The 21,970-nt window shown below is 39.9% G+C and overlaps 1 protein-coding gene across 1 annotated transcript; it reads left to right on the top strand.

The window, feature by feature from the left end:
* Positions 1-11,439: 11,439 nt before the first annotated feature.
* zgc:64051 (leukocyte surface antigen CD53) lies at positions 11,440-21,764 on the top strand. Its single transcript, XM_034208326.1, has 8 exons — positions 11,440-11,605; positions 12,178-12,258; positions 12,880-13,068; positions 16,315-16,389; positions 16,471-16,572; positions 16,664-16,768; positions 19,934-20,017; positions 21,253-21,764. Exons 2-8 carry the CDS (start codon positions 12,196-12,198, stop codon positions 21,322-21,324), a joined length of 690 nt encoding a protein of 229 aa, XP_034064217.1. The 5' UTR covers positions 11,440-11,605; positions 12,178-12,195; the 3' UTR covers positions 21,325-21,764.
* Positions 21,765-21,970: the final 206 nt, after the last annotated feature.

Consider the following 21,970-nt stretch of genomic DNA (forward strand, 5'->3'; position numbering starts at 1 on the left):
TGTCACCTTTTTCTTTCATACCTGATGAGTTTGCATCCCTGACAAGACTAGGTACATTACAGGAGTGTTAAAACACCCAAACATGCACACGTATCTTATTTTAGTAGAGATGAGAGGACAAGGTCTAATGTTGTGACCGAAATGATCAAGTCAAAGCTTCAGTATTTTATCTTATGTAGCACATTTAATTCAATAATTAATCTTGAATTACTAATAACTCTAAAGAAGGCAAAAGTGGATAAGGCAAATACTCATCCAAAGTGTGTGTGTGTGTGTGTGTGTGGTGTGTGTGTGTGTGTGTGTGTGTGTGTGTGTGTGTGTGTGTGTGTGTGTGTGTGTGTGTGTGTGTGTGTGTGTGTGTGTGTGTGTGTGTGTGTGTGTGTGTGTGTGTGTGTGTGTGTGTGTGTTGTGTGTGTGTGTGTGTGTGTGTGTGTGTGTGTGTGTGTGTGTGTGTGTGTGTGTGTGTGTGTGTGTGTGTGAGCAGCTTGTCTGCTCAAGGTTTAAAACCAGCGGTGCGAATGTTTATCAGAAACAATTCGTAGCTTAGACTGAACTCGAAGGAAACTAGACAGCTGGGTGAATACTCTCTTTATGGTATTTAAATTGGGCCAAGTAGAAACCCTTCATGGATTTGTGATACTGATCTCTGTCTGTTCAGATTTGGAAGTCTCATGATTTATTGTGTGGGCCTGTGAAGGAGAGGCCCAGGGAAAACAACATCTATCTTGGAACTGCAATTACTTATCTTAAAGAGATTGCAACATTATACTCCTTTAAAAATTGCTCAATTCATTTAAACACATTTATTATGTACACAATAAAAACCTCAACAAATATATTGATCCTGGCTTAACCAGCGACCTTTACTCTATTGTTCATAAGCTCAGTAGTTAGCTATTAGAATTGTAGTAATGTCTGTAGACCAATTGTACTAGAAATAATTTGAAACAGTTTAATAAAGAATGTTAAACTATATTTTAAAACTGTAATTGAACTTCAACTTATATCAATTGTCCTATTCCAGTGGCCAACAAAGTTTTCATTTTGCAGCAACAGCGCAAAAGGTTTCAATCACAATTATGTCTGAGTCTAGTTCTGTCTTATCTGCTTTGTTTCGGAATGTGTTCAATACATTACGTTTTTTTTAAATTCATTATTACCATACAATACATAGATTAAGAATAAATTAAACAAATAATACAACATTGACCTATTTGAGCAGACAGATTTTTTTGCATCCCTGATTTCCTCAGGCCGGTATTTATGACCAGCAGTGATGCCTCTGAGGGTCTCAGGATGTAAGACAGATGCAGGACATAAAAACACTCTTTTGCTATTTATTTTTCCATTTGCAGCACATTTATACTATAATATATCATTTTGCTTTATATCTTTACATTATTTATTTTTCTCAAGTCATTTACTTTTGGTGAGATAACTAAAGTTTAGTTCATTTTACCCTGGCTATGGACTGATTCGTTGTTAGTTGATACAAAGCATACACAAGACGGCGGGTAGGCAAACCAATATAGAAACAATTAGACAAACAAACATAAACTCGCAATAAACACCAGCGTGACAGAAAAGTTCATTCAGCTCAATTTAGTCCGAATTAGGAGGTTTTCAGAGGGGGTAGGGAATTATTGAAATGGAGCACCTTGACTCGCGCATCCACCCTTGTACAAGTGCTAAGATCGTGCCTGAAGACCGTCCAAAAGCGATAACTAGCTTATCCTCTTGCGACACCACTAGTTAGTGGCGCTATGATCCCCCGACCAGGAGAACATAGACTTTTTTTCGCTACCCTTTCTCTCCAAAACAACACAGTTAACTGTAGTCCTACACGACCAGCCTATATACCCGCCATCAAGTTCATCACAACGGTGAAACACAGCTTCTGTTCCACACTTGCTTGCCACTGCCCACCTGTGATCAATTAGCCTATAATTGTTATGTATGCACCCCGGACCGCCACCAGCTGGTCCAGCAACGTAGGCAACACTTCCAAGCAACGTAGGAAATGTTCCTCCAGCAGAGTAGAGAGCTGTGGCGCATCAGGTGATGCACGCACCTCGTGCTGCCCCAGCCTTACCAGCAATGCAGAAGACTGTTACAAACAACGAGTGCTTTAAGACCATCCCGTTTTTAATAGGGATGGCGGTGGTGTGAGTTAAAGATATAGACAGAAACTGTGACTTTCTTCCTCTCAGCTGCACGGCTGCAGCCACCCAGACACGGGGAATGTTTACACACACCCCCGTGGCTGCTGCTGGAGCCGTGCTCACAGAGGCGATAGGGGGAATATCTCTGGCTGCTTATTTTTAACTGCTGTGTTGGCCGCTGAAACCCCAGAATTCTGCGATTTGTCCAATACAAATCTTTACATTGCTTTCATACAGAAGCTCCACTTTACTGATGTATCTCTTTAAGGTTACTCTGAACATAAGCTGTGCATGCTTGTATGGTAATTTCGTCCCAAGCAGCTACACAGAGGCAATCAGCCAAATGTTCATTAACCAAAAATGAAACACAACCGCTCAGTTTCACAGGTAATTTTAGGATACCGTCAATCACAGATTCTGGTAAGGCAATGTCCAAATGTGGATTTGAAATTACACTTACCAGTTCTGAAGATGTATTGGTATCCTGCCGACAACGCCAATTTGTAAGGGAAACTTCTGTAGCAATGGAGAGTCAGGACTCAGAGAGACACGGGACGAGCAGGAGTTCTGATGTCAAACACTGGCAGTTTATTACAAGCATCGGCCGGAGAATTCATATCACAAGTCACAGCAGCAGAAAGTTCTGACTGCACCGGTGGGTTGCCATGTCAATTCTGAATCCCTTCTCATCTTGGCAGACCTTTAATTAGCTTCACTCAGAGTCAACTCACATATTGGGGGGATGGTGTAAGTCACCACCTGGAGGTACTGAATGACTTATTTGACTTTATGGCTCTTGTGACCGAGAGTTGACCGGTCATAAAACTCATAATGTCAGCAATAACTGACAGTTCCCATTTCTTAAGACAGATAACAGACTTCGGCTTCGTCGTAAAACGTCAACAGGCCGAAAGGTCAAATATCTTAAGTAAAGACAAAATTAATCCCTCACACTTACCTCTTGTCTCTCATTTCAGGTCCCCTTACTTCCTCCCTTTGTGTGTTTTCCCGCCATCGTCAGCGTCTGCCCCGCCCCTGATTGTTTCCACCTGTTCCCCCTTACCTCATGTATAAATAGTCCTGTCTCCCTTTGTCCTGTGCCAGTTCGTCTTGTGCCTTGTGCCATTTAGAGAGCCAGCTTGTCTCGCCAAGAGATTATTGTATTTTGTGACCATAGTCAAGTTTATTTAGTTTGTCATTTGCTTTGCTACGTTTTGCCTCTTAGGAGTGATTTTTTGTTTGAACTTTATACTTTTCCAAAGTAAAGACTTTTTTGAACAAACTTTCTTTTGAGTCGTGCGTTTGAGTCCAAGTGTCTGTCAAGGTTCCTAACACCTTTATCTATTTAATATAGTTGTAAAACATAAAGTAAGAAATCATTCCAATGTGTACTATAAGACAGTAAAAAAAAAAAACAGTTTGAAAGGGGAGTGATTAGTAAAATATGCATAAATAAAAAGAAAGAATACTATAGATAACATAAGATAAGAATAAACAAGTTTAAAGGATTTGTTATTGGTTGTGATCATATTCTAAAGATGTTTGGATTATTGAAAAGTATACAGCTCCCTTTCATCTGAGTGTTGAGAGCTGTATCCATAAATTCATGTTGTGCTCAAAGTGCACCAGATTGATGCATTTAACTTCAACATTTAAAAACACATCTGCATGCCCCGGACCCCCCTAGAGGAGGTGAGGTCCACCCCCAAATAAAGCAGGTTACAATAATTTAATTGCATACATTTTATTTGAGTAAACACTGAAAACGGGTCCCACAGACCCAAACAGCACACAAAGGTTAAAGGTCAGCATATGTGTAATGAAACAAATACCAATAACTGTATTGCATTGTTTTCTTATGCGCAATTACTTCATACTGTCTTTGTCTTTTTCGTCCTGCATTTATTGTGCCCCCCTCAGAAAATAACTGGCCCCAGCCTGGCCCCCCCAGTCAAATTGGTCTAGAACTGCGACTGCCGTGGTGCCCTTGAGCAAGGCACTGGACACCTGTGTGGCTCAAAGACTGGATATTGACCATAATAAATAATTTCTGTCTTTTTGGGATGTCTGTACTTGTTTTGGGAAACCCAAGGTTGTAGTTCATATTTACTAAAGTGTGATCAAAATAGTTTTAAACAGTTACAGACATTCTGTTCTATGATCTCATAAATAATAAAACTATAATATTATTGTAAAACAATGCATATTTAAATAATACTATTCTCATATAGACATCATTTAAAGTTAATTAGTGCAATGTTATGTATTTTGAACAGGCTGCAACCATCAGGGTCGGTCAGATGCAACATCTGACATCTTCCTTTCAAATGTACTTTGTGAACGATATGCAGAGGTGGGAGAAGTACTCAGATCTTGTACTTGAGTAAAAGTAGAAGTACTCAGATCTTGTACTTGAGTAAAAGTAAAAGTACTCAGATCTTGTACTTGAGTAAAAGTAGAAGTACCAGAGTGTAGGAATACTCTGTTACAGTAAAGGTCCTGCAATCAAAATGTTACTCAAGTAAAAGTACAAAAGTATTAGTATACAAATAAACGTAAAGTATTAAAAGTAAAAGTAGTCATTGTGCAGATTGGTCCATTTCAGAATAATATCTATGATATGTTTTATAATGATTGATCATGAAAGTGTTATCAAAGCTGGTAAAGGTGCAGCTAGTTTGAATGGCTTTGTATACTGCAGGGTAGCTGGTGGATTTACTCCAGGTGGAACTAAAGTCTAATTTAACACTTGGTTATATTTCACATCATTCATCCACATCTGTGAAGTAACTAAAGAGATTAAATACATGTAGTGGAGCAAAAGTAAACAGTTTAACTCTGAATTGTACAGGAGAAGAAGTAGCATACAATGGAAATACTCAAGTAAATTACAACTACCTCAAAATTGTACACAAGTACAGTACTTAAGTTAATCTACTTAGTTACTTCCCACCGCTGATTATAATTCCACAGTGCTATAAGCTGATTTAAATAAATATAAATGTTACACTCATTGTGACGAATGTATTACAGACATGGGCGTATTGTAACATGTGGTTGTGCTGTTCACCATCAGGGTGTACTTTAGGTCTCAAAGTGAAACTCAATGTTCACTCAGCCTTCACTGTTTCTACCAACCTGCAGACTTCAGTCCTTTAGCAAGACTCAGACACCTCCACTGTGTTTCACACACACTTCAAACACACTGTGTTTCAAACACACTGTGTTTCACACACACTGTGTTTCACTATGTTTCAAACACACTATGTTTCAAACACACTGTGTTTCACACACACTTAAAACACACTCATAGGTTTGATTTATTTTAGAGTAGAAGGGAATATTATACTTTCAATGCCAGACAGTGGTGTAAAGTAACTAATGTTGGAGATTAAAAGGGATAACTGGTCCGCTTTTCAAATCTCCGCGCGTTCCTATGAAGCTGGTTATAATACAGGAAGGAATCCATATCTACAAAGTAACCGTTAACAATAATCTACTTTAATGGCAATATGACAATGCAATACAATCATTACAATACAACATGATATATTACAGTTATATTGTAATGCTTAAGGAGTAATGCCGGCTTACTCCTGCCCTGGTTCGCGTGCTGCGGACATCCTTTCGCTCGAGGCAGCATGTGAAGAGAGACCGAACGCCAGGGATCCACCGGAGATATACCAGAGCAAGAAGGAGGGGTTAGGGTTTAGGTCAGCTGGTCATCTTTTCAGGTCATCTCATTGGGAGACGCAACGCTGGCCAGCAGGAAACCAAACAGGCTCACTTTACAACAAAAGGTCTCAAGGCCTGCATACCTACACCTCCCCCACAGAGCAATAAAACCCTGTTTACTCCAACCAGTTCTGCCTTCTGCCTCCCACGTCCTGATGTCGTCCCCTGGTCCTAGTAGGTGGTTTCCCCGCCGCACACTGGCTCCCGTGGTACGAGCTGTCCCCCTTTTCTCCCAGGCAGACGGCATAAGAGGTCCGCTGGGTCACTCGGTCGGGGTCGGAGAGCCTGGGGTTGAGCCACTTTGTCCTGATGACTTTCAGCCAGACGAACTCTGCTGTCGGCCTCGTGCTTCTCGGGTCCCCCTTTTGGCGCCAGCGACCTGTGTGGAGAAATCTGATACAACTCCCTCAAGCCTACGCTCAGCTGTTTTGCCCCACTTGGAGCCTGTTGGTGGGGTGTCTTGAAACAACAGCCGTCTGTGAACAGGTTTTCTAAATTAATTGTAGACCTCCTATCTGCCAGTGCAGCTTCAGAATCTTAATACTTGGATTGTGCCAACTAAATAAGAACCCCAACATCTTTAGGTAAACTAAATAACATATTTCAATAGCTCTGAATTTCTGACAAGCATCCGTGTTTATTTTTAAATGAAATCCTATTTAAAATCTAAATATAATATGAACTGCTAATGTTTCTGTAAGGAAACACACTAATGTTATGGATTCAAAAACAACCAAAATCATGATACTAACAAAGTGAATGATTTCCTGGTGATACTGCTTTTACCTGTCAGTGCTTAGATATTATCACGCTGAAAAAATGAATACAGAATTCCAACAAACTGTCATCAAATGTCTTTCTATTATAAATTTAGATGAAATGTATATCCTCATAATGACCTAAACAATAAAGTCTATGGCTTTTACTTCTTTACCAGGCTAGTTACATGATGTTGTCTAAATTAAATTATGTCTCAATACACTACTATGTTTTAGCTTTAACTGTAATATGTTCTTTCTACATTTCAAACCTCAGTTACTCTAATGTCTGTTAAAATATTACAAAATTGTTTCATTATCACAGGTCAACTTCTTCGGTTTCACAGTAGCCCCTTGGCCACTACTTCTTTGTTACCTGTTATAATTCAAATCAATATTTAGAAACATCTCAACCTTCATCAAACAGTATTTTATCCCCAGATATGGAGCAGGTTAATTACATTCAATTCAATGCTCAGTTTGAACCTCTGGGTTGGGGCGGAAGGTTTCCGTCAACCCTTAAAAGAAAAATTTAAATTGTGAATTTTACAGCCATGTTGAGATTTATACATTATACTCACTCCCCCTTTTTACACATGAAATAATGTGTAACAAAACCCTGTAATGGGAGGGGAACAAAAACTGTCAGGTAATTGGTTAGGGACATAACGAACATTATTTTCAATTTGACATCATTATCATTATTTCCACAGTGAACACTTCAGTGAAAAGAAGTGTTCCTCTCCGTCCTTCAGGCCTAAAAGAAACAGAATCTTCAGATTTTAGTTTTACATTTGCAAACCGCCAACTCATGTGAGAGTAAAATATCACCTGTGTGGTTTCCCCTTTTTGTGGAATTTTTAGGAAACCTCTCGTTTCCCTTGGAGCTCCAAAATAATATGTTAGTCCAAAAACATGCTTGGTTAGTTATTGTTTTAGAATCATGCAGTTACACTGATCACATGCCGGCATACATTCACACTCACACTGTCTGGTCGTCATGTCAAGTTTGGTCAGGTTCACCCCAGAGTCAGTCATCCACAGTGCCTTGTCAAGTTACACTGTCGGTCAGGGTCAAAGGTCAGTTGGTCTCCGTCTTTTTTGGCCATGTGTCGTGCTCTGCAGAGACTTTGACATTTCAGCATAGGCCAGTATCCTTTGTCTACAAAAATATGTCACGATTTCAACTATAATTTTCAAGATGATTCTCACTTGTCATTGGGACTTCTGCCTCCCACTTTTCCTGAAACTTGGTACAAAACTCACTTCCTTCGAGTACTACTACTACTGCAATCCAATTACACCTAATTAGTATTAAAATGTCTAATGATCTATTTCAGAAACTTGTGTACATAACTATTATCTTGAGTCAAAACATTACTAGGATCTGTGTCGCTCTGCATTTCATAGCTCATTATAATTCTGGTCTACTTAAAAAACAATGTTAAAGTCTTTTAGCAGTGTGTGGAACCTTGGGTGTCCGAACATGCAACAATTACTCCCTCCTTTATCAAGGATTTAAAACCGAAGTCCTATGGTAATAACTATGCCACAATGGTGAAATCAACACTTTAGATTGGAATTTTATATGTGGCTTGGCACTAGCCATTAATACAAACAAAGATTTGTCCTATAGAGTGGTTCCTAAAACTATCCTTATAATGGTGATCAATATTGTAACCAATGAGATCGCTACTTCATTCACACGTGAATAAAAATCTCTTAAAGAATGATTTGTTAACCTGATGAAAATATTGAAGAATAAAGTTCTACTCTGTCAGTGTGTTTTAGGATGATTCTCATTTCACGTTAATATTTTCCTCTTTACTGCTATTTTCAATTGACCAATTGATTAACAAATCCTTCTGTCTTTACGTATTTATTAAGTTAATTCAAGTTATTTAAATGTGCGTTTTGTGAATAAGTGTGTTTATGTGTAACTCACTCATTCCCGTTCTCCTTTTCTCCTCCCCTGGTTTTCTCAAGCCGTGACCCCGGCCTCCTCACTTCTAATCGACCATGCCAACTCCTCTGATTCTGTCTTCTCTTCAGTCCATCAGCTGTTGAATCCATCCGCTGTAACTTTTGTAGGCCGCCATTGGCCCAGTCACATCTGCAGCCCCATCATGCCACTGTTGTTGCACTCCTCCTTTACAGTCTCTCTGCTGTTTTTATGGAGGGCGGATTCTGCTCTCATGTCCTGTCTGATGGGCTGATGAGAGTATCTCTCTGTATGTCAGCATGCTGTTTGGTTCTGGATGCCACAGGTGGAGATAGTTCTGGCTGCAGTCTTGATGTAGTCTTGTTGTTGTTGTTGGTTCAGCTCTGGTTCTCTGTCTGTACGATGGAGAAGGAGGAGTCTCCTGTTGGGTTAGGTTTTTTCATCTGCTTGGAGGGTTGGGATCATAGCCTTTCTAACTCAGAGGGGGAGTCCAGGTCTCGGTACACATTACCTATAAGAAGTCTAGCCCACTGATGTTAAATAAATCCAACCCTTTCCACTCTGTCTCTTTCTAATCATACTATCTGTCTTAGTTGTTAAATGCCATCTAAACAACATAATTAATGTCTACTTATGATATTACAAAAACTCACTCCAAAAATGGTTTCATCCATTGTTACATATTTACCCAACACAACTCCGAAATACTTACATGTTTCCAGCATCACATATTCCACACACTATGAAAGAACATCTCCATATCTTCTCTCATTTTAAATCCCACTGTTACTTCGAACAATAGTAAACCTGCAGGGCACACCAATCGGATCACAGTAATGAAATTTGAATCAAGTGTAGGCCTATGTCTTCTTTCTGAACATTTATTTAAATTCCTTGTCTATGATGTGCAAACAGTTCGAGTGTAAAATGTGTTTTGCACAATGTATTTACACTCTACAGATTCTTGAGTTTACTCATCTCCTGGTGCTGTCGTTGTAAAAAATGTTCAATCCCTTATTGTTTTGTACCAGTTTTAGCTCGCAGAAGTTTCAAGGGTGTGATACCCCCTTTCAGCCACTAGATGGCAGCAGCAGAAGTTTCAAGGGTGTGATACCCCCTTTCAGCCACTAGATGGCAGCAGCAGAAGTTTACAGACAAAGGGAAACGCTCTCCTTCGATTTAATATATAACAGAGCTCTGGCTTTAAGCTTTCAGCATTGGTCTGTTATTTAAACCCCAGTTTTTAAACGGCGACCCGATCTAATATATCGAGTTTCCAGGTTTTTGTCGTGCAGGAATCAAACCTCGCAACCCACAAAACTGCACCGTCTCCACGCCACTCAGGAATAAACTACCTGCAAATCCGCGTCAAACTGCTCTATTTTACGTCACGCAGGACTTTCGTCTACCTGTCGATCAACGTTTACGTTTCGTATATAACTTTCCTAACATAGTAAAATATGCATTGTATATTCCATTTAAACTTTAAAAACACTGTGAAACGCCTACAGACAATCAGTCAATTACAAACAGGCGATTTTCATCGTCTGCTTACCTTATTTGCAGAGTTGCAGAATCCTGCTGATTGTCTGAGATGTTTGAAAGCATCTGAATTCTTCCCCAGCTTCGTTATATCTAGACGTCAGGGTCACCATTTTGTTGGAGATTAAAAGGGATAACTGGTCCGCTTTTCAAATCTCCGCGCGTTCCTATGAAGCTGGTTATAATACAGGAAGGAATCCATATCTACAAAGTAACCGTTAACAATAATCTACTTTAATGGCAATATGACAATGCAATACAATCATTACAATACAACATGATATATTACAGTTATATTGTAATGCTTAAGGAGTAATGCCGGCTTACTCCTGCCCTGGTTCGCGTGCTGCGGACATCCTTTCGCTCGAGGCAGCATGTGAAGAGAGACCGAACGCCAGGGATCCACCGGAGATATACCAGAGCAAGAAGGAGGGGTTAGGGTTTAGGTCAGCTGGTCATCTTTTCAGGTCATCTCATTGGGAGACGCAACGCTGGCCAGCAGGAAACCAAACAGGCTCACTTTACAACAAAAGGTCTCAAGGCCTGCATACCTACACCTCCCCCACAGAGCAATAAAACCCTGTTTACTCCAACCAGCCCAGAATGTTTATAGCCATTTGTAGTCCTTACATTTATGAAAGGATAAAACATAGAAATCAATATAAAACACAAACACAGGTATTGTTTGAACAGTATTCACTTAACTGCTACTGTTGATAACCACCAGAGAAACCCAAGGGACCTCTCTTAATATCACAAACACTGTAGCTAGATCTAAGTTGAATGCAAATCAGGACATGCTCTCACCTTCCCCCATCTTCCTTTGTCCTCAAAAACACATGTCAACAGGCCCCATATCCAGCTCACAGTTTTACCCAAATGATTCCCATTTTAAGCTTATCCATAGTTTGCTAACATGAATAAATACAAATATAACTCTACACTAAGTAAATCAAGTACTGTACTTAAATACAATGTTGAGGTACTTGTACTTCACTTGAGTATTTACATTTTTCGCTACTTTGTACTTCTACTCCTCTACAGTTCAGAGGTAAATGTTGTACTTTTACTCCACTACATGTATGTAATACCTTTAGTTACTTTGCAGATTTGGATTAATGACGTGAAATATAATAAACTCTTAAATCAGACTTTAGTTACACCTTGCTTTTGAATAAATATAATAAGGACATTTCTCTGAAACGCTCATGATGACCTCACACAGTGACAGACCACACTGTTTTATAGCGGGTGGTATTTCCGACATGTTGTCTATAAATATGAAGCATGAAACTGCTGCAGTTATTTCAGTTTTCTCTCTACTTCTGTCATCAATTTCCGTGGTGCTAATGGTGAGAAAGAGGAAGTGAGAGGGAGGTGCTGAAAGCCCCACAAAGTGTGAGAAGGGGAAGTGCAGAGCTCACTCAACATCAGAAAACAGAGACAACTGAATATTCTCCAAGCTGGTAAGACATCAACTTTATTCTTCACCTTCATTTGGTTCTTTCTGAGGACAGGAAGATCAGCTCTCCTCCTTCTCTTTGGTCTTTATAATATAACAATGTGTTGACGGTATTATCACAGACAGAACTTGTAAAAAATGACTTTTAGAATCGTATGTAAATGTTTAGTCACCAAAAATGTAAGTAAATGTTCAGTTCCGACATTCCCTTTATTTATTGTTCTAACAGCAAAGATGGATTCACAATTCATTTCTGAATAAATTCATGTTTAATGTGGTCCCCAGAGGACAACATCATTGATTTGATATTTGGGGAACTTGTAGCATTTCCACAGAAGACCAAACCCTGAGATGATTTTGGCAACATCAATAATGATTAATGTCATAATGTCGATAATGGTACAAAGATTTGAAACGCACTCTCTGTGAATAAACCGAGAGGATACACAGGAAGTGAGATGTGTCAGCGTTTCTTTCCTGCAATGTGACCATGTTGTTTAGACACACACACACACACCCTATAATACTGTACATACAGTACATGATAACATGATACTTTGTTCTTCTTCGCTGCAGGTCTGATCAGGTTCCAGAATGGCTCAGAACTGCCTCAAGTGTATGAAGTACATCATGTGTTTCGCCAACTTACTCTGTTTTGTACGTATGTCTGAGACACCCAGCCTCACATCCACACGTCATTATGGTGCAGCACGTCAGGATCTATTTTCATCAAGCAGGGCTGATGTAGCTCAGCTAATACATAGCTATAAGTAGCGTAACTATTTGAATTACTTAATCAAAACGATGTCACTTCTAACATTGATTACTTTTCTATCAAATATGTAAACATGGGCAATAAAGCTGAATATACAGTTAAAGCAGCTGACATCAGTATTCATCAGTTAACACTGTTCAACTTTTATTACAAGGCCTTTATTTGAACAGAAATGAATGTTGGATTACAGCAGGAGAATACATTTAATATATTATACACAAAGGAACTTATTTGGTAATAACCCTTTTGTTATCCCTAACATTTTGATGTGATTGTTATTGAATTAATTGTTTTATAACCTGTTACATGTAAGTAGGTTTTCCCTCACACTGAAAAAAAGCAATTAACAGAGGTGGGAAGTAACTAAGTACATTTTACTCAAGTAGTGTACTTCAGTAAAATGTGTGTGTGTGTGTGTGTGTGTGTGTGTGTGTGTGTGTGTGTGTGTGTGTGTGTGTGTGTGTGTGTGTGTGTGTGCGTGTGTGCGTGTGTGTGTGTGGCAGTTGTGTGGTGTGGTGGTGCTGATCCTCGGGGTGTACATGACGGTGAGCTTCAGGATGGCTGCCCTCACCCCCACCCTGGCCAGCTTCACCGTCTCCAACATGCTGCTGGTCAGCGGCATCGTCATCACCTGCGTGTCCTTCCTCGGCTTCCTGGGAGCTCTGAAGGAGAACCGCTGCCTCCTGCTGACGGTACCCCACACACACACACACACACACACACACACACACACACACACACGCACACACACACACACACACACACACACACGCACACACAGCGCAGGTACTTGCTTTCAAGCAGAACAGGGGCAAACAAACTTAGTGGGAGTGTTTATGTGTTCGGCGTAATGACGTACAACGTCCTCGACAACTTCTGTAGTCCTATTCAGCCACTTGTTAACAACCATCGTTTTTCAGACACGTAAACTCTTCAAGTGGTAAAATGCTAACTCACTTCCTGTTTTTAGGACTCGTTCCTGCACCTCTCTATTAGGAAAAGTTACTTTGAAGTGGACCTATCATGCTATATTTGAATAATATATTTTAGGGCCATACCTATATAAAACATGTCTGTGAAGTTTTTTTTTCAAAATACCAAACAGATCATGCATTTTAGCCATGCCTCATTTTGCTCTATTTGCTCTTTTTTAGCCCTGTTTTTGCATGGGCTGATTCTGTGAGAAGTCTTCTTCGCTGCTTTTGTGGCAGACTACAGCGCCACCTACAGGCCTGGCATATGTACTACAGCATCTCCAGCGCTTTCGAACGGCAACGGCCGTGGCTGTCTCCTCCTGATCTGGGGCCTCATTTATAATGCCGTGCGTAGGATTCACGTGGGAAGGTTGCTTACGTAGTAGAAATCCAAAAAATAGGTACAGAAATGTTCCGACATTTTCCGATTCACCAAACACACCTCGCACCGGCGAGGAAAGTGCGTACAGCACTTCCTACGCCGGTTTCCCTTTATAAATCACAACCGACTCGAAATGCGGTGCAGCTTTTGCGGGCTTCACGTAACGCCCATATTTGCCTATAAATAGTCAAAGAAACGCTGTCACTACCGTCCGGAGTTGTCCAATATGGCGGACCGATCGGGCAGGGGGACGGATCGGGTAGTGACAGTCACTACCCGATCCGTCCCCCTGCCCGATCGGTACTGCGCATGTGCGAGATGGTCCGCCATATTGGACAACTCCAGACGGCAACCCACGATGGACACTTGTCAGAATAAGTGAGAAATGGATTTAACTTCTGTTAGACAGCCATATGCCATACATTTTTGCATACATTCACAGTAAATATGTATTCAGTATGATAGCTGTCTAACAGAAGTTAAATCCATTTCTCACTTATTCTGACAATGTACTTAACCCCAAATAAAAGAACCCAATAAAAAGAGTTGTTAAATAATAGTGAAGTCACGTTGTAATAAAAATAACTCATCTCTCTCTCGTTTTATTTTTGAGCTTTGCTAAAAGCCACTATGTCAAGTGTCCATCTTGGGTTGCCATCCGGAGTTGTCCAATATGGCGGACCATCTCGCACATGCGCAGTACCGATCGGGCAAGGGGACGGATCGGGTAGTGACAGTGACAAACGCCCCTTCATTCATTCATTCTGACTGACTGCATGAAGAAGATCGCAGGAAATGACGACAGAACAGCTGAAAAAGACATCTCACACCGTGTCAGATTTTGGTTATTTTGGGGAGGTCGAGATAAATCATATTGTTTGGTGGATGCCGTTTGAACCAGAGTAGCAGCATGGAGGTCGGATCGTCACCAACATAAATAAATAAATAAATGGTCCGAAAAAGGTTAATGACAAAAACAATACACATAGCCTTCCTCAGGCAGTGTGTTTGTACCGGGGACAGGAGACCCCCCCTTGATGAGAAACTGTAAGAAGTGAACGGGGAATCCCCCCGTTGTGGAGTCATGACGACTGGATCTGAATTATGTTTTTGTATTTGGTGGTTTGTGTCCCAGCTGTCGATCAGCTGTGCGCAGCGTCTCCACTGCAGCAACTCTATATACAGCAGTTAAAGGAAATACAACTAATGTGTTGTGTTATATTAGCTGTACAATTGACCACATATGGTGTTCTTAGCTTCCATACCTCCTGTGTTTTACGAGCGACTTATTAAGTCTTGGCAAACGGCATAACACACGATTAAACATGATAGTATATAAAACCATGCTCGTATCAACCTATAGAAATGCAAAACGGCGTCAGTTTAGACGTAATTCTGTCCTCCTGCTTACCGCATCATTTATGAGAAAACATTTCATAACATTAACACAACATATTCGAGGTGGTTTTAAATAACATATCCGTATTTATTTATTTCTCCAAGTTATGTGTTTGTGTGCACTGAGGAGTCTCAAACAGGCGTTTGTTTAATCATTTTAAGATTGGCTTTAATCAATGTTTGAAAATGAATTCTTCATATATGATAAATGAGAGGTAACATTTTATTTATGGTATTATTTCCACATATTTCTCTCCATTCTTCCTTCTGCCAACGGTGTCGCAGTTTCTCGTCTCTCCCGTTGTTGTGCTTAGTGCGTACGCATGGGTTAGAGTTTGTGTGGAGGACCGCACGTTTTCCCGTCAAGTTAGTATTTTATAAATCGGAAACATTGCGTAGAAACTTTTTTGAGTGTATATCCCTTATAAATGAGGCCCCAGAGCCCTAGAGATACTAATTATTAGAGTATCTCTAGGGCTCTGCTCCTGATAAGTGGAGAGTTGCCCATATAGGCGGGGCCGGAGCTCCTAGTTTCTGACGTCAGAGATATTTCAAATCTGTATCAGTCTGTATCAGATCTGTTGCAGCCCCGTTTTTAGAGATTTGGGTATGGAGAAAAAGAGAGAGGGTTGTGTTTTCTGACACTTGGTGAGTTCCCTGACACACCGGGGACACATATTCATGTATAAAAGACGTACAAAAGTGCATTTTGCATGATAGGTCCCTTTTAAGTACATATTATGTGGAGAGGGTCCTTTCACAAAGTTTTATTTAACACCGCGGCGTTACCTTTATTAAAATGATTTTTCGTTTTTTAAACTAATTTCAAATATTTAAAAACATTATTAATTAATTATTTTAGATCACTTTACAGACATTCTTTGGCCTAATCACACTTTTTAGAATTCATTTTATGTGATTTTATTTTTTGTTTCATTTTATTTTACTTACGTAAAAACATACGTATATGTAATTATACTAAGATATTAAATGTCAGTCAGTGTTTCCCAAAGTAGGGGCTCCATTTTCAACATTTTGTTTGCATTTTAGAATATTATCATTTTATATATAATCATAGTTAAGTGAGCCATATACATCATCCAACTAATTTGCATAATATAGAAAGTAAAATGTAAAAAAAAAATGTGGTGTGTATTTCAAAGAGTGATCATATTGTGTGACAGTTCTTCCTGCTGCTGTTCTTCCTGATGCTGGTGGAGCTGACGGCAGCCTGCCTGCTGCTCATGTATGAGGGGGAGGTAGGTCCATCACACACTGTGAACATACCACTGATGACACACACACAGTCCATGACCTGCAAATCTCACCTCACTGTTCAGATTGCTACAATGGTGAATGACGATCTTACCAAGGGTCTGGAGTTGGCCAAAGGAAAGACTGGAAATATCACCATGAGTGAGTGGGACTATGTCCAGGTTAAGGTGAGAGACCTGCGAGGTGGGAGGTGAATGAATACGAGGTCACCTTGGTCTGTTGATAAAGGACTTTGTCTCTCTGAATGATCTGTTTCAGTTCGACTGCTGTGGAGTCCATAACTGGACGGACTGGGAGGTCAGTGTGCCGGACTCCTGCTGCCTTGACCACTGCGGGACCCCCAAGCCTAAGTACAGAGAGAAGGTAGACCTTCAGCTTCTCCTAACCTCTTTTCCTTAACCTCAGTTAAAAACGCCACAAGGGTAAGGAACAGAGGTGGGAAGTAACTAAGTGCATTTACTCAAGTACTGTACATTTTTTAGATACTTGTACTTGAATTGAGTATTTTCCATCTGATGCTACTTTTTACTTTTTACTACGATACCTTTACAGATGTGGATGAATGATGTGAAATCTAATCAATTGTTAAATCAGACTTTAGTTCCACCTGGAGTAAATCCACCAGCTACCCTGCAGTATACAAAGCCATTCAAACTAGCTGCACCTTTACCAGCTTTGAGAACACTTTCATGATCAATCATTATAAAACATATCATATATATTATTCTGAAATGGACCAATCTGCACAATGAATACTTTTACTTTTGATACTTTCACTATATTTTGATGCTAATACTTTTCTAATTTTACTTGAGTAACATTTTGAATGCAGGACTTTTACTGTAACAGAGTATTTCAACACTCTGGTACTTCTACTTTTTCTTACAAGATCTGGGTAATTCTTCCTCTTACACATCTTCCACCGTGCATATCACCATTCAAACATGCTGAATAAATGAATAGCTTAAGAAACAACACTCAACCCAGTTAACACCTTTAAATGTTGACTTACTTACTTTAAACTTAATTGTACAGTTGTTAACATAAGGTTCATAGTTCAATTGTTTAACTTTGTCGACAAGATTAAGTTGAATGCTTAATAATAATAATAATAATGCATTACATTTTTTTTTTATTAGAGCGCTTTTACAGGTGCTCAAAGCAAAACAAGTACACATTACACATATTAGACATGTAAGAGTCATTGCTGCGGACATTACCCACAGGAGCAAATGCGGGTAAAGTGTCTTGCCCAAGGACACAACGGCCTGACGCAGTGGCGGACGAGGCGGGATTCGAACTGGAGTTCACCAACACCCCTTGATCTGATGACCAACGCTCTAACCACTGCACCAAAACCACCCCAATAATAAGCTGCGTTTGTCCGTCATGATTAGTTATTTCAATAAGAAACTTTGTTTCTATCGGTAAATACACATCTGAGTTGACAAATATGACATGTGGGGTACCTCAAGGCTCCATCTTGGGGCCTCTTCTCTTTAACGTCTACATGCTACCACTGGCTCAGATAATGAAAAACAACAAAATAAGTTACCATAGCTATGCAGATGACACACAAATGTACATAACCATTTCACCAGGAGACTATGCTCCAATTCAAACACTGAGTAAGTGCATTGAACAAATCAATGACTGGATGTATCAGAACTTTCTCCAATTAAACAAAGATAAAACTGAGGTAATGGTTTTTGGAGCCAAGTCAGAACGTATAAAAGTTAGCGCTGAGCTTCAGTCTGCAATGTTCAAAACAACAGATAAAGCCAGAAATCTAGGTGTAGTCATGGACTCTGACCTGAGTTTCAACAGTCACATTAAAACAGTTACTAAAGCAGCCTACTATCACCTAAAGAATATATCTAGGATTAAAAGACTAATGTCACAGCAGGATTTGGAAAGACTTGTCCATGCTTTTATCTTCAGTAGACTCGACTACTGCAATGGTGTCTTCACAGGTCTCACTAAAAAATCTATTAGAAAGCTGCAGCTGATTCAGAACGCGCTGCTCGAGTCCTCACTAACACTAAGAAAGTGGATCACATCACTCCTGTTCTGAAGTCTTTACACTGGCTGCTTGTCTGTCATATAATTTATTTTAAAAATCTACTAAACTAAAGTGTACAAATAAAGAGAGTAATGTAGGCCTGTTATATTGAGTGATATATATTATAAACACTGCACAGCTGTTCTCACTGTAAACATCGCGTTGCGATTCAAGCAGTTAATAAAATAATATCCAGGGGATGCATGCAGAGCTGTCAAATAGCAAAACCAAGGTAATGCTATTTTCAAAAGCTAAAAAGACACCAGAGCCTGTTTTGGATATTGTTACTATGCAAGGACAAGTACTCAAAATGGTTACCAGTTATAAATACCTTGGTATCTGGCTTGATGATTGTCTTACTTTTAAACTTCATGTCAATAACCTGCTTAAAAAGCTGAGGGTTAGGCTAGGTTTCTTCTACAGGAACAAGTCCTGTTTCTCTTTTGAAGCCAGGAAAAGGCTCTGTGACCTTTTGACCTGTGCTGGACTATGGTGATTTGTTGTATATGAATGCACCTGCCTATTGCCTGAACAAGTTAGATGCCGCCTATCACAGCGCACTGAGATTTGTCACAAACTGTAAAGCACTTACTCATCACTGTACCCTGTATGCCAAGGCAGGTCTGCCATCACTTACTGTAAAGAGGCTCAGTCATTGGTACACGTTTATTTATAAAGCTTTGTTGGGTAAACTCCCGTATTATATCTGCTCTCTGATAACACAGAGAGTTGCAAGCAGCTATTGTCTGAGATCGCATGATGTAGTATTGTTAGATGTGCCAAGAGCAAGGACTGTGTCTTAGGTAAGACAGCTTTTATGTGCAGCTCCACTTGCTTGGAACAATCTTCAGCAGGAATTGAAACTGAGCAATCTCATTCCTCTGCATGTTTTTAAAGCTAGGCTAAATGAAATGCTCGTTGATACTATGGGCACTTGTAAATGTCTATAACTATGTAAATGTATCCTGTAAATATAATGTATAATGTCCTTTATTGTTTTATGTTTCATGTGGAACCTATATGCTGCAGCTCTCCCTTGAAAAAGAGATCTATGATCTCAATGGGACCAATCTCGTTAAATAAAGGTTTGAATTGGCTGAGATAAGTCCGGCCGTGCGTCACGACTCTTTGAAACATCACTGTTGCTGGAAATACATCCGCGGAGGATCCGTGGAGGACCCATCAGTGTATCCTCGGTTATAGCTGCTCCAGAGAGCCTCCTCGATGCTCGGTCCTCGATGTGCATTTAGAGAAATTAGATGTCCTTCAACATGGCGCGCTGAAATTCATTTCCGGGTCACTACCGGAGGACCGAGGATTCGAGGAGGGGAAATTAGTTAAATGAGAAAGGGCCCTTGCCTTCCCTGAGCAACAGCATGAAGTTAGGCTTGTTTGGACACACTGCAGAGGTCAGAGGTCAGGTAAAGTGCCAGATGCCTCACCTTTGCATTTCCCTCTGTCTACAGGGTTGTTTGGTGACGCTGAAGACTTTGTTTGAGGATAATTTCCTCACCACCGGGATCTCTGTCATCGTCCTCTGCATTATCGAGGTAAACTGATGGTGGTTATATTTACCATATAATTATTTCCAATTCATACAAAATAAATACACTTGTTTTGTTATCTTCTCCATACAAAATATAAGTAGGTTGTTTATAAGTTGAAAAGTAGGGAATTAGGGAAGGACTGTATAATGAAAGTTCCACTCGGAATGACGAACGCCTTGGGGTGTCGAGTCAGCAGGCTTTACAACATAAGTGATTTATTTGTCAATTTATGTTCGGTTAATCTAAGATGCAATTGATCTCACAGAAAGATGCTGCTATGTTAGTCTGTTTAGAAGTAAAGAAAGGCTGCAGAGTACGGAAGCTGGTACTGCCATGAATTAGAAATACAACTCTATTTCCATTTACCACAAGTTGTACTCTTCTTTTTGAAATGTATGGTCAATAGACCTAATTTACACAAAAGCAAACCTCATTTCTGAGTTAAAAAAGGAAAACATGTTGAATGATTTTGCTACATTGACCACAGATGCTACACATTTGAAAAAAAACCTAATGAAGATGATCAGAAGTATTTTCTCATGGAAAAACGTAGTATACAATCAAACATGTTATTTTATTAGACTTGTGGTGCGCCAAAATATAATTGAATGCAGCGTTAATAGAATATCCAAATCATCCATCCATCCATCTTCTCCCGCTTATCCGTGGTCGGGTCGCGGGGGTAGCAGTTCCAGCAGAGAGCCCCAAACTTTCTTTTCCCTGGCGACATCAACCAGCTCTGACTGGGGGATCCCAAGGCGCTCCCAGGCCAGCGAAGAGATATAATCCCTCCACCTGGTCCTAGGTCTACCCCTTGGTCTACCCCTTGGTCTCTTCCCAGCTGGACGTGCCTGGAACACCTCCCTAGGGAGGCGCCCAGGTGGCATCCTAACTAGGTGCCCGAACCACCTCAACTGGCTCCTTTCGACGCGAAGGAGGAGCGGTTCAACTCCGAGTCCCTCCCTGATGACCGAACTTCTCACCTTATCCCTAAGGGATATCCAAATCATCTCAATTTAAAATAGCTTTAAGATAATACAATAAAATCGACTTAATTAATCCCAGTTTGGGAAATGGTTTTTTTTGGGAACATATGGAGTCAGTCATTTTTTCTGTTTCAAATGCTACATGAATGTTGAGGTTGTCTCATATAGGAACAGCTCATCAAATGTATACATCTCTTCTCCCAGATGATCTGTCTTTTACAATTCACCATGTTTCCTCTTGTTGGTCCACAGGTGCTGGGAATGTGTTTCGCCATGACGCTCTTCTGCCACATCAGCAGATCTGGACTGGGCTACAAGTTATAGACTTTACAACTTTGATCTTTTATCTATGTTTTTCAGTCAATATCCTTTAAGAAATCATGTCTAATCGATGAGGCTGAGAAATCTGAAAAGATCAGAAAATAGTTATCTTTTACTAATCTTTGTGTGACGACAAAATATATTTGACCTTAGCATAGAAGAAAATAATGTATCAAGTAGAAATTGGAAGACATTTTTTAAGACATGACCGCGGTGTCCTTTAACGTAGTGAAGCTTTTTAGATGCTTTTCAGTCTGCACTGTGTGCAGGGAGACGACTGTTGCCGTTGGTTTCTCCAGACTTTTCTACATTGTGTCTTTTGAGAAGAATAATTGCAGTATGAAAAAAGAGCTTTTCCTGTAAAATACATGACATATATTCTGTAACTTTCTAACAAAGACTCATCCTGTAATATACCAATAAAGTATTGTTTACAGTATTTACACTGCTCTGCATCCTCCATTTTAACTTCATGTCATCAGAGGATCAGCATTTCCTGTTCTTGCTCAGTTCACTGATGTGAATGTACATGTAACCACTTCCTCTTTAGACTCCATCAGTTGGTTCCTCTAAAATAAAAAACACCTGAAACTGACTTGAGTTCCTCTTAATCCACTATTTTAAGAATGGAGCACCCTTTAATTTAAAT

Source organism: Gymnodraco acuticeps, unplaced genomic scaffold, assembly GCF_902827175.1.
Source record: "Gymnodraco acuticeps unplaced genomic scaffold, fGymAcu1.1, whole genome shotgun sequence".
NCBI classification, from domain to species: Eukaryota; Metazoa; Chordata; class Actinopteri; order Perciformes; family Bathydraconidae; genus Gymnodraco; species Gymnodraco acuticeps.

Excerpts from the sequence above, each read along its gene's own strand:
- zgc:64051 (XM_034208326.1), top strand. The coding sequence starts at position 12,196 with ATGGCTCAGAACTGCCTCAAGTGTATGAAGTACATCATGTGTTTCGCC. Across the intron at positions 12,259-12,879 it reads TCGCCAACTTACTCTGTTTT|TTGTGTGGTGTGGTGGTGCT; the intron begins GTACGTATGTCT and ends TGTGTGTGGCAG. Across the intron at positions 20,018-21,252 it reads TCGTCCTCTGCATTATCGAG|GTGCTGGGAATGTGTTTCGC; the intron begins GTAAACTGATGG and ends GTTGGTCCACAG.